At 40.6% G+C, this 15662-nt stretch overlaps 1 protein-coding gene across 1 annotated transcript in view; it reads left to right on the top strand.

The window, feature by feature from the left end:
* kcnh8 (potassium voltage-gated channel, subfamily H (eag-related), member 8) overlaps nt 1–15662 on the top strand; it is a 40473-nt gene that overhangs the window by 5953 nt on the left and 18858 nt on the right. Inside the window, exons 2-6 of the mRNA XM_068333707.1 lie at nt 5625–5858; nt 8597–8728; nt 10988–11115; nt 12083–12320; nt 12423–12580. Coding sequence (XP_068189808.1) covers nt 5625–5858; nt 8597–8728; nt 10988–11115; nt 12083–12320; nt 12423–12580 — 890 coding nt within the window. The remainder of the gene's footprint in view (nt 1–5624; nt 5859–8596; nt 8729–10987; nt 11116–12082; nt 12321–12422; nt 12581–15662) is intronic.

Raw genomic sequence — 15662 nt, 5'->3', positions numbered from 1 at the left:
TGTGTGTGCACGATTCCTTTGATGTGCACATGTGCCGACTTCAACACAAAATACTAATAATGTGTAAATAACCTCTGATTTGTTGACAGGGCCTCGAGAAGGTGACGCTAATCTTTCCTTATGCTGACTGGATTCATTACATGTAGCAAAGACAAACCCAACAGTTGTAACCTTGTTTGGGATTGGTGTGTGTCGGTTTCCACACATGTCTCCACACTCCATCTCCATGTTTCATCTCTCCATTGCACGCAGCTCCATCTCACTTACTTTCAACTTTTCACATTATGTTTTCACCCTCTGTCCCTTTCCCACCCTCATCTGTCTGCCGTGGTATATTTCTCAGCCTCCCCTTCCTCTCCCCCTTACCTTTTCCACATCCCCCTCATCTTTCACTTCTCACCCACTAGGCCATCCATCTATTTCTCCAGCTACTATGCCTCTCTTTTACCCCCCCACCCTCTATTCTCTCACTTTTTCATTCTGTCTTTCTCTCTTTATGTCTCCATTTCATCCTCACGTATGCTAACCCGTCTTATGAATTGTTGCGCCATAAATAGCTGGAGGGGTTACTTCAGGTAGCTTCATGGGGATGTTTAGGAGCAGGTGTCTGCATTTGGAGCATTTGGGAGTGTGTTTAAAACCAGAGCTGAAGCAAAGAAATGTTTGCCAAGGGGATGCAGATTCACAAATGCTCACTGTGGCAATGCAGTTTTAATATTTCACCAACTGAGTTGAGATTATTATTTGTAAATTAGCAACAACTACAGCTGAGGCCAGTAGAAATGGCATCCAATTTGCATGTATTGGACCTTGAAGCAAAGCACGGACGAGTGACTCTGTGAATTGATGATGACACTAGAGGTAGGAGTCTGCAGATGACTTAAGTTCTCGCTCTTCTTATGAAAAAGGAGTGGCTCGAATTTATGGCAGTCCACCTGACGGATGTCAGCGTATAAAATCACCATCAGCAATGTCAACCGGTTGGTTGGAGTTGAGGCTAGGTTTGACATTTTGCTCCGCAAGACGGCAAACGCTTCAAACGCGTCAGCAAATTGTGAACAGATGATGATCTGAATTGCCCTTTCTCCTTTCTACTCATCTTGTTTCAACATGCTGCCAGCATTGGGTGATGATGATAGAATTCCTGAAGCAAATTATTGACGTACCCATGTGACAACCTTTGTCAAAAAAAACCTACCTGATTAAAGTTATGGGAATCTTGAGATCACAAACGCTATAATTTTTCTTGCATAAGACGTTCTTTCTTCTATCTCTGACCTCTTTCTTCCTCTGCCATCCCTTTCTCTTTCTTTGTCTCCTTCTTGGCTCCTCTGCTCCTCCTGTTCTCGGCGTCCCTGTGGGGTTCCTCCAGCATCTGTCATACAGCAGTGTGAGCATAGGAGGAAATGATCTATGGGCTTCTACACCAGAGCAATTAGCCAAAAGGAATTCAGGGAGAAGAGAAGTGGAATAGAGGAGTAGGACGATATATGGCTTAAAAACAACAAATGGAAGAAAGGAGCAGAAGAGGTTTAGGCATAGGGGTTGAAAACAGCGAAGTGAAATCTGGAAAGCACTCTGAAGGAGAAATCATTCAGACTTTTCTTGTAGCTGACATTCCCGGTGCAGAAGAAAGCGTAAAAGTGGACAGATGATGCTTTTGTAGAGGTGAAGGGATGGAGGGTGAGCATGTGCAGGAAACAAATGAATTGGGCAAAAGAGGAATTGTCTGGTAAAATTCCAAGAGAGAAGAGAAAGAGTAATTAGGTGGACACGTTCAAAACAGTAGGATAGCCATAAGAACAGCAGGAGAGGAGGAAATGAGTGAAGGTTAATAGGGGAGGAAAGGGTAGAGGCAGAGAGAAAGATCAGTGGGACAGAAAAATGGGAAATACAGGAAGGGAGGAGAGGAGAGAAGGGAGTAAATTTAGAGGCGGAGGCGAGAAAGTGGCTGAAATGCTGGTGCTTGAGTCCAGAACAGTTGCTGGTATTATCAAATATGAAATTTGTCAAGCAAATCAGGAAATAAACTTGATGTAAAACCTAAAAAAAACTTTATAACACCAGATTTGTATGAGTTTAAATTAAGCTTTAAAAAGAAAACAGTGTAGGAGTGGTTTGATGATATAGGATTAGGCCCTACAGTTTAAGATAAATAAATGATTTATCAACAAAACAATAATAAAAATGCAAAAGTGTTGAATGGCAAAATGTCTTCACGCAGTGTGTCAAACTCAAGGCTAAAGCTTCCTATTGTTTAACACCACACTTGCCAGCCAGAGCAACGGATTTTGATTGTACGTTTTACAAAGGTGGCTGACAAGTGAATGAAGTAAAGATAATTGCTTATTGCAGCAGATGATATGCAACAATATGACTGTCAGAAAGGCTCTGGTGCTTAGACTGTTCAAGGAGAACGTGATCAGAGAGAATCTGCAATGAAATCTTTCCCCTCACGGACAGCACATACCTGTGGTGGTGGTGGTGGCTGATGCTTCTGCTGAGACAGAAGAAGAAATGAACCACAACCTAAACGTGCCAGTAGCTTTTCCTGACTGAACTGTTGCTGGAGCTACATGTTGATAGCCGCCCCGCTCTGAATCACATCACCTCTCCTCAGACTACACTCAAACAAATGCAGCCCGTCTGTCACTCCTACCCAACCAAAGTAATCCGCAGTCAAACACTGCACAGTGTGTATTCCACTGTAAACGTTCATTTTCTGTCAGCACCATCCTCCCGTGCTCTGGGAGCTGCCACCAGACGAACTGCAGGCCTTTTCCTCCCCTCCCTGAGAAACCGGCAGTCCTGTCAGTCTCCTCTTGTTTACTCCAAGCCTGAGGGGCTTCGGGTCTGACAGCTGGTCCCAACGCTGAGACCCGCTCCGGACATTCTGGGCCCTGCAGTCAATGCATAACAGCTGACACGACCATGCTGCTGCATTTCTATTCATTAACAGGTATCACAGTCGGCGCATTTTACTCATCCATGTCGCCATGAATGAATGATTCCAAACATTTGTTGAAGCATTTCAGGCCATTTTAGAACAATGCGGATTTTAGACCATAGTTTGGTCATTGGCTTGGTCTGATACTAATATTATTTGCTGGAAAATGTTGGATCAAGCTGCAGCTTCGAACCAGATAGAACCAGAAAACAGCTGACGAATATTACATTCATTTCCAAGTTAGATAAATCATTTGAAATAAATGAGAATGAAATGTAAAAACTTGTCCTCCAGAAACCTCAATCACAACTGCTTTCATTTTTAGCAATATTATGCACATGTGTAATATTTTATCTCAACACAAATGTCCTTTCTGTAAAACTGGTTACCATAGCGCTTTTTCACAACCTGATCATGAAGGACAAAAACTACGAAACGAACCTGCGATCAAACGACGTCTGTTCTGTCAAAGCCGCTTTCTTTAAACCACAGAATGAAGTCCAACAATTATTAGCAGCACAGAAATGAGCCAAAACTTCGGAAGATAATTTACTCCATTGTGCTGTTGACAATAAGGAGAAGACAGAATAACTACTTCCGTTAAAGTGGTGTTTGCTAAACAACAAAAGCGCTGTGTTTGTGGAGACATTATGTATATTCATTATCAATGTTAAAAGATTTATGTATTCATGAACAAATAGACTTGATGAGGGTCATAGTGGATTTACTTAGCGATACATATATTGTTTTAGCTTTTTATGAGATTCACTGAAGTTTCGTACGCCTCAATGTCCAGTTCCAACTTTAAGTTAAAAAATTTGAGCTTCTGAAGTATCAGCAAATAAATGAGAATGACTCTCAGAGGTTCCATGAGCAACAGATAGAAATTACATCTTTCCCCATCCCTGCTGAAAATAATCACAATTTTCAGCGAGTCATTGCTGAATGGGATTATAAAAGAGAACATGCTGCTCATTCTTGTGAAGAGATGTGAACAAGAGTTCTGCGCTCTGCTGTTGTTTTTCCAGCTCAAACCAAACGCGCTTTTCCTCCGACAAAGCCTGACGTACGACACGAAACAATTAAACACCGGGGTTGGTTGGAAAAAAAGGAAGTATCGATGCAGAAAATTGATTTTTGTAATGAAACGTAATGGAAACAAATGGTTTTGATGGCTGTTTCGAGAAGCAATTGCAAACAAGCTTCTGACACCTTGTGAGTTTGGGTGCATTGCATAAAGTGTGTGTTTCCTGTAATTATATTTATGTTTAAAAGCCTAATGGGAATATGCTTCCTGCAGTTTTAAACATGCCAGTGTGTTCATGTTATTATGAAATATTGGGGACACTTTGAGCAGATTTAACTAATCAAATGACAGCAAAAAAAACCACACACACACACACACACACACACACACACACAGACACACCTACATCCAGACGGACACTCTGCCAAAGCATTGTGGGCCACTGTAAACACTAACTGTCTATCAGCACTGCTCAGCATCGTTCCCCACCACACTGGCACTGTGGATGTTTGTTTGTGTGGGTGTGTGGGTGTGTTTGTGTGCCATAATAGATGTTTTCAGGTATAAACAGCTGGTCCTCACTAAGCAGGTATATATGGTGCTCTACATAAATAGGATAATTAATTGTGACAGACTTCAGCATTATGCAATTGTGTGAAATCACTGTCATCTCCCCCAACAAGCTCCTCACTGATGCCTCTACTCTTTTCTTTACCAACATTTTCCCAACTACACATAACCTCCTCCTCGCCGCAACTCAGAATGTATTATGAATTCAGGGTCAGCTCCTTGACACCGGAAAATGAGTTTCAAGAGTAGGATTTCAAGGCTCTTGAGCTTGCAAATAAATCAGAGATTTATTGAGATAAAAGACCTTCATGTTGCATCCCACACAGGCCTTCATCTACATGAATTGAGGTTCCCATGTATTAAAAGTCATACTCCAGCCTCGGTGGCTAATGAGTCTGCTTCAGCGAAACGGCCACGTTGTCGCTTCTATATTTTGCTGGCTGAAGTTTACAAAAGTATGGAGTTGGAGCTGAGAGGTTAAAGCGGTAGCAGAGTGTTAGTAGCACAAAGTGCTAGATGAGCTGGGTAATTTTCAGTCTGTAATTGTCTCTGACTTTCATGTCGTTGAGTTAAATCCGTAAAGCTGCTCTTGTCAACACTTAGAATAACAATGGTTGTGCTGACGAGTGTCATGTGATAAGTTGTCCTCCCACTGATCAACCAGAGAACAAAGAGTTAGACCCAACCTTGCTGTTCTCTTCAGCTTTACGAAGCATTTTAACACCTTTCAGTAGAATGTTTTGGAAAGCTCAGTGTTGCCCCAGTGAACATAGAGCAAAATTCACTCGGATTTTCATAGGAGGTGGCAGGTAAGAAAAACACAAACATCCCAAAACTAAAATAACACTCAGGAGGCACCATCATGAGTAATCACACATAGTTTCATATATAAAAAACAAACTTGATTCATTTAAAAGGATGCATGACAAAAATACAGTACTGTATGTATATATTTGACCAACACTTGCATCTATATTTTTGTTGTCTTGATAAGTGTTAATTTTCGCTTGCTGAGCTTAACGTCTTTACACCCACTCTGTCTTTCTCTCTCCTTACTTCTTCTTTCTTCTCGTCCCACAGACAGCAACTTCATCCTGGCTAATGCTCAGGTGTCGAAGGGCTTTCCCATTGTTTATTGCTCTGATGGTTTCTGCGAACTCACGGGCTTCTCCCGCGCCGAGGTCATGCAGAAGAGTTGTGCCTGTAAGTTCCTCTACGGACTGGAGACCAGCGAAAGCATCATCCTCAGCATTGACAACGCACTGGAAGAGCGCAAGGAGTTCAAAGACGAGATCATGTTCTATAAAAAGACTGGTGAGCGGCGGAAACCCAATTTTTCAGTGAGATCTGAGTTGTTTGTTCAGTTGTTTTAAACTTTCTCCCCTTCATTCACGATTTAACGTTGCTGCGGAGGCACTTCAGCATAAAGCACACACTCCACCATTCACTCATTAGCTTTTTAAACCAAGGCAAGACAACGGGCATCGGAAGTCATTAGAGACTGCGTAAAGAGATTGATCACTACGTGAGCCCTCGCCTGGATATTTCCATAAATGAATGTCTGTTCTCTGTGGCTATTTCTGTACAAGCTGCTTTTAAATTGGCATAGATGGACCCATTGATAGATGGAGGAATGGATGGGATTAATGGATCCACGAGTTTTTCATTGACTCCTCCTCATTAAAGGGGGATTAAACAGTCACTAAAGTCCAGCAGTTATTATTTAACACTGAGACACATTAAATTTTCATAGCTGTCAGCTCGTGACCTTCTAACCCCGTCTCCTTCGATTACGCTGATGTCTAGCAGTAGTGCGGCGGGGTTTGGTGCTTCCCTTGCTAATTCACCAGCTGGACAGCAAACAAATAGAACAAAAAATGAGCACATCAAAGCGATTGGATGCGTGATTGGATGCGTGTCTGATGCGATGTGGGATGGTGCCATGTTCACTTCTATGCGAGTTCTGTGAATTTGCAAATTTACTCTCTACTTTTTTCAACTAAGTCTGAGGACATTCGTTTTTGGGTGTGAATAGCTGTTTCAGCTTTTCAAAACTCAAGGGAAATCACTGTTACATCAGCGCTGCAGGTTTTTTGTTTTGTTTTTTTTCCACACAGAGAAAAATTGAACGTCTCATTCCTGACCTTGGAAACATGTTGAAGGACTTTGACTAATTACTCAATCCATTTAATAGCTGTTCTGGTCCTTTTGACCTCTCAGTCTCAGCTTTTAAGCCAATGTGGACAAGAAATAATGGAAAGATTTAAATAAGTAAACGCTGGCATTCCATGACAACTGGACTAATCCCTCAACCGATATCTAGACTGACCTGCAATTTCGTTTTAGTTCATTTATTTGGTTTAACATTGTGTTCATATCGCCAATTCTAATTAGTTGTTTGGCTTGTAACCCCTGAAAATACAGCTGAATAATAACAATAATTAATCACATACTATATGTGGGCTTAAAATTAAAATTAACGCCTATGATAAAGTGTGCTTTTAAAACTTTCTTTCATTGATAGAGCAGTTTGCAGAGTCACAACTTTATTGATACCATCAGTTTTTAATCACTTTGTCTCCTACATTGCTGTCTTTTTCTCTCACTTCCCTCCCCCCGACAACAACATTTTCTACTCTCCCACCTCTTTTACCATTCCCACATAGTTTCTCTGTTAGTTTGTCTGTCTCCTGTGCTTATCTGTCTTTTTCTCACCACAGCCGTTCAGGTTGTCTCATCTCTCTCTCTCTCTCAGTCTGTCGCTGACGTGTCTTGCAAGTAAACATAGCTGATTGACTCAGTTTGTCCTCCGTCTGTCAGCCGGAGAAAAGAATAGGATGTGTGTTCGCAATCAGGATTGCAGTTTCTCTCACTGTACTCTTGATGATGCCGTCTTGACACACACACACTCACACACACACACACTCACACACACATGCACACTATGATTAAATCATCATCATACAAGGGAGATTTAGTGGGCGGAAGTGATGGGAGGGAACTCCGGGGGGAAATCCCTCTTAATTGTCAATTCATTTCTAGTCGCTGAGTGGAGACGATTGAAAGGAAGACTGCCAAAACCTCCAGGCAACAAAACCCTAAATTTCCTTGAAGGGGTACGGCGATCAAATAAAAAAAAAACAAAAAAACGAAAAACATTTGAAATGTTTTAATTAAAACTGCAAAACAAAAATATCCCACTGACACTGTCATGTCTGAGCCACAGCATGAGGGGGATTAGATGAAATCAGATGCGATTAAAGGATTAAAAAAAACCAACCTGAACACACCTGACACGCTGCGATGCTCAACATCATTTTTTGCCCTTGTTATGTGAGGATTCTCGCTCCGGATGATGGGGCATGGCGCTGAATTAAAAGTGTCCTGTGTGGGGGCCCATTTAGAAAAAAATCAGACTTGGACTTTTACAGCTATGCTATCCCTAACTTGGCTCTGTAAAATTCAAAAGATTAAATAAGATGAGGTGAGTAATTTAATAAGAGTCAGCTAGCTAGTGTTGATTACAGGGAAAAGATTAAAGCAAAACAATGAGTTTAAAGACATTAAAACCAGACACATAGTCATTGGATCTAATATGAAGGTATTTAATGATATACCTTCAGCAAAATATGAAGCGTAAACAATGAAGCAATGCTCTATTTCCTCAACTAGGAAATAATCTGACTATAGTTTATAGATCAGTCAAGCTCATTAAAGTGAGTTGGCACACACACACACACACACACACACACACACACACACACGCACACACACACACACGCTGACCCGCTGCTCCTCTGACAAGCAATCTATTTAACTAGAAATGGGACTTCAGAGACGGATTCCTCTGTGACTGTGTAGGGTAACAATGACTGGATTTGCTCCTCCAGGGGGACTACAGCTGTAGACACACAGACACACACACACACACACACACACACACACACACACACACACACGCACATGCACACACACATACACATTGGAGTGAAGACAAAAAACACTATATAAACTGGCAATAAGTGTGTGTGTGTTTTTTTCCCCCTTTGCAGCTTTGCTGTTCTGGTGTCTGCTGGACATTGTTCCAATTAAGAATGAGAAGGGAGATGTGGTTCTCTTTCTGGCTTCATTTAAGGACATCACTGACGCTAAAGTCAAAGCCATCCATGAAGACAAAAAGGAAGGTCGGTATATGTGTACATTTGTAGGAGAACAGACGTAACGGAATTATTAATTTTTACATAAATCTCTAAATCTTTATATTTTTAGACTGTAACTACACAGTTCACAAGTTGGAGGTCACAAGTTGGGTTCAATCGATAAAAAAAAATTGTGTTAATTGTTAACAGATAAATTGAGACGTCCAGCCTCATAAATCAATCCTTTTCCATCCTTTTCTTCATTTGATCTGAGATTACCTTTCCTTGCCAAGCGCTTCAATGACAACAACAACATAACATAATAACGCATTAATCATACTGACGTTGTTCAGTAGGAGCAAATATTGTATTATCAGGGCTGAAACTGCAGGACAACATGCATGTCTTTTGCTTTTCAGAATATTCACATTAGATCTATTTATCGACATCATTTCCTCATTATTTTTCTAAAACTGTAATTAAATTGCTTTATTTGCTAATTTGCTATTTGAAAGGCTTGGTCTATATTGTATGTATGTTTTTTTTCATCACACCCATCATTGTTGACACAAAACTGGTTTTTAAATCATGCAATGGGGCGGCTTCTGAGCTCAAAAGCAAAATGAGCTTACGGACAGAGAAAATCAATATGTTTCTGTGTGTGTGAAGTTAGGACGCTAATCTTTCTCATCTCAGGCCTACATCTCTGGATCAGCCTAATTGCTTTCATTTCTGTAAATAAGGGAGAACAGAGCAGAAAGCAGAGTTATTTTTGCACCCATGAAATGAGGATAAAGGAGATGCTGATGCAGCGCACCTTCATATAGAGCAGGAAAGCGTCTGACCTGTTAGTTTAGACGATATTATACCTCTGAAGTCTCATGAAATAGTTTGTATGTTGATCAGTTTCGACAAAAAAAAAGAGTTGACGTAGAAGTGAACAAAACCTGGTCTGCGTGACACCAGAGTTAGCTAACATGTAGAAAGAATTGTATCAGTCATTAAACATGAAAAAACATTAAAGGTGCATTTAAAAGAGGAAATATGAACAAAGTGGAGACGTGACATCAACAGGGCATTTCCACTAATGCAGGAGAAGCCTGTCAAGGATGAGCAAACACCTCTGATGTGGCCTAGTTAACTCACTGTGTATGAAGAACAGAGAAACTGTCTCATCATCAACACATTCTCTCTTCTCACGCTCCTATCTCTCCTCCTCACCTTCCATATTTCCTCCTTCTATCTAGGTTAAATCTCCCTCTTTGCTTTCCGATGTCCTGTCCTCACCCTTTTCTCTCTCCCTTTCTTTCTTTCTCTCCATCACTTCTACTTCTAAATTTCCAGCTGCTTTTGAAGCATCTATACTTTCCCACCTGTCCTATCTTTTCTAAATGCGTACACCCTCCCCTTTTAACACTCCCTTCCTATACTCCACCTGTACCCCGATAGAATGCTTATAGAAGAGGAGGGAAATTCATTAGATCTAAAAATAAGCACATCTCTGTCTCTGTGCTCGTACCGTGTCGTGTCCCCCAAGGCTGCATGGCTTTATGGATGGCCCTGTCTGCTCGCTTCGTCTGGGGGTCTGTTGGTGCACTCGCAACACACACACACACACACACACACACACACACACACACACACACACACACACACACACACACACACACACACACACACACACACTCACACACACACACACACCTTCCAAAGGACACTTAAAAGTAGTTATCATCTCTATGCTGAAGCTTTGTTATTGCCGTTATCCCTTCTCAATCCAATCTGGCGTTATTCCTTTTCCTGTGGGTTCACAGCAGTGAGAATGGAGCTCAGAAACCCAGCAGTAATAAAATGCCTTCTCCCATTACCCAACTCCTTGCTCAGAACACATCACTCTGGCGCTATCTACTTTATCTACCTCGGCTTCTATGAACTGAGAAGAAACACAGACGGAAGCGCGCCAGCAAACCCCGCTTGTGTAGCAATCAGCTGAACACAATCTGCCATATTTTATTTAACTGCTTTTCTGCCCAGGCGGCTGCATATCTGGTCCGAAAAAGGGGCTTTTTTTTTTCTTTTTTTCTGGTCATATCATTTAAAAATTATGACCTCATCAGCCAGCAATTATCTTCAGGTAATAGGAATCAAAACTGGTAACACATGCTGTTTGACATTTATAAAGGTGAAATGAAATTTAATGATATGGACTTCTCTTTGTTTGCTTTCACTAAGATTTTGTCCAGGAATGGGGATGAATTGTTGATGGATGGATGAGATGAAAGTGTTTTATGTTTGTGTTCACAGAGCGGCGGCGGGGCAGGGTAAAAACGGGCTCTCCTTTCAGTTCGGCGCGTCTGAGGAGTAGCACGGTGCTCTATCACATCTCTGGTCACCTCCACAGCAGAGAGAAGAGCAAGATTAAACTGAACAAGGTACCAGCAGAGAATTACAAAAACAGAAAGATGAAGGACAGTCAAAAGTGGGTTTGGACAGATTGCTAAATGGAAAACTTGCTGCCAAGGGTAGCACAAATATTTTGTGTAGTTGGAGAAGGTTACTTTGCAATCCAGTCAATCAAATGGAAATCAAACAGCTGGAAGTTGATTTTTCCTGCTGGTTTTCTTGTTTTTCTTCTGCATTTTATAACCGGGCAGTGAATGAATTGGAGCTTGTGTGAATTGAGCAATTGATAAACCTGACTTTAATTGCATGTCTGAATAGTTAAGCAGATTTAAACAGCTGCTAGGAAAAAGTGAATCCTTTAAAGCCCAGGTCCATTTAGATGGATAACTAAGTAGTTCACGTTAATGATATGTAGTTGTCCCCACTTCAGAAGACAAAAAAGGTTAGTGCCCCCGCCTCGCGTACGTATGACAATGTTAGGGTAGCAACAAAAAAGAATGGTTCCAAATAGTGTTTTAGTAAAATAAAGATCCATGCAATGGCACCAGCAAACAGAAAACTTTTTTTTTTTTCATTTTCCTTATATAAAACATATCCATTTAAATCCAGTCAGCTGGGCAACTTTATTTTTCAGCCTTTTGTAATTTATTGTTTCAATATTGTTTAGTTGTTGATTTTTGTTGATGCACAGTTGTGTTAAATTGTAGTTAAACAACCGCAAACATAGCTTACTTATTAACTAAACCTAATCAAACTGTTAGTCAGAAAGTACAGCAATACAGTGCATTAGGCGGGTTTTTATTTCACAGTCGACCTGTAAATTTTGTATATAAGGAAGCTGCGTCGTGTTTTCATAAATGCTTCGTGTACTGTCCTCATCTTTGTGTTTAAAGACTTTCCTGACTGTGCAGACGCACTCCCTGCTGGATTGCATGTAATAAATGGATGTAATAAGTTGTTGCTACCGTGTCACTATTAATTCATCCTCCCATCTAGAATGTGTTCGGGGATCTGCCTGCTCTGCCAGAGTACAAGGTCGCAGATGCGAAGAAGTCCAAATTCATCTTACTTCACTACAGCACCTTCAAGGCTGGCTGGGATTGGTTGATTCTACTTGCTACGTTCTATGTCGCTGTAACCGTGCCCTACAACGTGTGCTTCATTGGTGACGATGACGACTTGACCCGCAGTACAACCGTCAGTGACATCGCAGTGGAGATACTGTTCATTATAGGTTAGTTGCAGGACTATTTTGTTTTCGAGCTGCTTGTGCGAATATGAATTGATATCATTCAATAATAACCAAACTTTCTTGTCTACTTTTGTTTTTTTATAGATATTGTTTTTAATTTTCGCACAAGCTACGTTAGCAAGTCGGGTCAGGTGATCTTTGACGCTCGACAGATCTGCATTCATTACCTGACCACATGGTTCATCATTGACCTGGTGGCCGCTTTACCGTTTGACCTGCTCTATGCCTTCAAAGTCAGTGTGGTGAGTAGCCAGTGGCTCCATCCTCAACCCCCAGGGTTTAATATAAAGCACAAACAATGACCGACCATACATTAACACCCTTTTGTATCACTCTTGTTATTGACATTTAAGAATTTTTTTTTTTTTTTAACATTTAATGATCTATTAAAAATATGGGATGTTTAAAATATGTCAATTCAGTTATCTGAAAGATGAAATGCTACAGTAAAAAAAAAAAAAACACAGAATGAAGAAATAAATATCAAACAAGGGAATATTGGTAAAAGTTAATGGCATTTGGGTTTGAATAATAAAAACCTCTTGACTGATGGTTTTCCCTGCGGCAGCAGAGATCCACTCTGTAATCCTGTCAACACATAGTTGAATTGTAAAGTACAACACCTTCTGCACATTTGACATTTCATGAGAATCAATTGGAATGTTTCCAGCACCGCTCCAGCACCTCTTTGATTCTCCATATTGATTCTCAAACTTGACAGGCACGGAGAAAACAATCAGACCTGTATCATTAAAATCTTTTTTTGTTCTGACTGAGTCAAAAATATAGTCCCCTTAAGAACAGCTGAACGGAGGAAGACACAGATGTCAAGCAATTAGGTAGACGATCTTCTCTTGTCCAGGTCTGAATGATATCACAAAACGGAACCGCTATAGAAAAGGCTTTGATCGGTTGCTCAAGGTAGTCTGTGCCTCTTGGTTTGTAATTTAGAGCGATGCTCTGACTGTGCTCTGTACTGTTGTTAGCATTCACTCTAATCTGAATCAAATGGTTCAATATATCATTTCACTCATAAACAAACACTTTGACCCCAGCTATTAATGTACCCTAGTAAACATGGAGGGGTAAAGGAAAATAATGAACTGTAGCTTTAGAGAAAGGAGACTAAAGAGATAAGTAACAACGCAGAGCAACAAGAAACAGGATAATAAAAACAAGCAAACAAGAACAAAAAAGAATAAAATGGTATGAATATTAGAAGCCTGGGTAAAGGTGAGGGTACCTGCCTGGTTACAGACATTATTAATAGAGTAGGTCGGGATCCTGGGCCACTGGGCTGCAAGACCTGCCTGTAGCTGCTGGGGAGGGCAGGAATGGCTGGCAATTGCAGAGCTTTCTGCTTGATCTCCCCTCGGAGGACGGAGCATTCAGACTGATGTCCCCCCAGGACAGACACCTTTTCTACAAACATGAGTCAAGGCCCTCAGTATTACCCCCATCCTCCGCCATTCTCCGTTGTCAAATATACTTTTTTTGCCCTAATGTACAATCTGACAGTTTACCCTATCTGACCTTCCTTTTAAAAAAAAAAAAAAAATCTGTCAGCAATTTTCAATCATATTCCCACTCAATTTTTCTTCTCTATTATGAAATAATAATTCATTCAAATTTGAAAACATAAATAAGTTTGGACATACACTAATTTTCCAACGAAATTTTGAGCAGACAAGTTCCAGTTGACCACTGCCTCGTGAAACTAACCACTCCCTAAAATAAAAACACCAATAATATAGGTGAAAATGACATTTACATCAATGCTGCAGTGTTGAAATGAGCCTCGTTCAAAACTTGTGGGTTTGCTTGAGTGACCGATTACAACCGTATAAAAAGTCTCCACATTCTTGACAGCTCTGACCGAAGAGTGGATCATGCTCCCATGAGGAGGAGGATTACTGCTGTAATCACTACTCACCACGATTTGTGTAAAATGTACCATGTCATACAATTTACACTTCATTTTCTTTGTGTTTTGTCTACTTTCTTTGTTTTTGTTATACTTTTCAAATTAATAATGTAGTTAAAAGTTAGTAAGGAACATTTTTTATAAGACGTATTATCTTTATAATTACCTGTAAGCGCAATGATATTATGTACCGTACGGTACATGATATCTTTATTGATGTGTATTTCATTTGCTCTCATTTACTCCATTCTATCACAAAGTTTGTATTCTCTCTGAAGGGAATTTAAGTTTACAGATGTAGTTTGAATCCGATCAACATCACCGAAAATGATGAAACAGTTTATAATGAGCTGCGAACAAACAAACATTATCGCCATCTTTCATTACGCCTCTTATTTATTGCACTGAGAAAATTTTGATGGGGTTTGAATCAAGCTGGTCAGCAGTAAAATAATGATGTAAACTCCAGCCTCACTCCTGAAGCTATCTTTACCCCAGGGGTAAAACAGCAATTTGTTATTAACCATAACTGCTGCAGTCATTATTAAAGCTCTTATGAATATGTCTCTTGGGGCTGTGGGCCTAGTTGGTATTGGAAAACAGTTTTACTGGCAACATTGCTGGCAAAAAAAGACAATCAGAATGACCAGCGACACTGTTCTGATTGGCTCGGAGCACTAAAGCCGCGGCTGCAGGGGGAGAAATAATGAGCGTTTCTGTAAAGTGATAGTCTCGTGCACATAAACGCTGCCATGAAAAGGAGAAGCAAAGTCAGCAATCAAGCAGATAAATGTAAATTTCACAGCTGACAAGCAGAGGAAATGCAAATGTGAGTGGCAGGAATGAGATAGAGAGGGTAGAAGACGAAGTTGAAGGAGGAAGTGTCAGCAAATGTGTTCTTGGTTATATTGCATTGCCTACTGTTCATGCTGCTGGAGGAGAATGGGATGTGGCGCAGGCTGCTCTCTCCATAGGTGGGTTGGGGTAGGGGTGGGGTAGGGGGGTGATAGATGATGTAGAAGAGATGGAGTTTCTCCCTTGGGCTCAGTAGGAGGCTTCATTACCCCTTGTGCTGCACCAGTTCTCTATTTCTCACTGCAAGAGTGAGGAAAAAAGTGCCATAAAACATATTGGAGACAAATGTGTCCACACATCTCTTCTTAGCTTGACACAGACGCTGAGATCATGTCATTCTGTCAGACATACATTTTTATTCTCTTATTTTTTGCATCACGTCTTTCCTACCGACATCTAGTCACATCTTATACATCTAGTCCTCGTCCCCCTATTTTATTTATTTATTACATTATATGTTCCTTTTCACAGACGTCTGGTCTCATAGACATGTACATCCTAAATAAATAAAGACGGAACACACATACCTATAGAAAAGTAACAAA

Source organism: Antennarius striatus, chromosome 14, assembly GCF_040054535.1.
Source record: "Antennarius striatus isolate MH-2024 chromosome 14, ASM4005453v1, whole genome shotgun sequence".
NCBI lineage: Eukaryota > Metazoa > Chordata > Actinopteri > Lophiiformes > Antennariidae > Antennarius > Antennarius striatus.
Note: the sequence above shows the minus strand (reverse complement) of the source record. Positions and strands in the feature narration are given on the sequence as shown.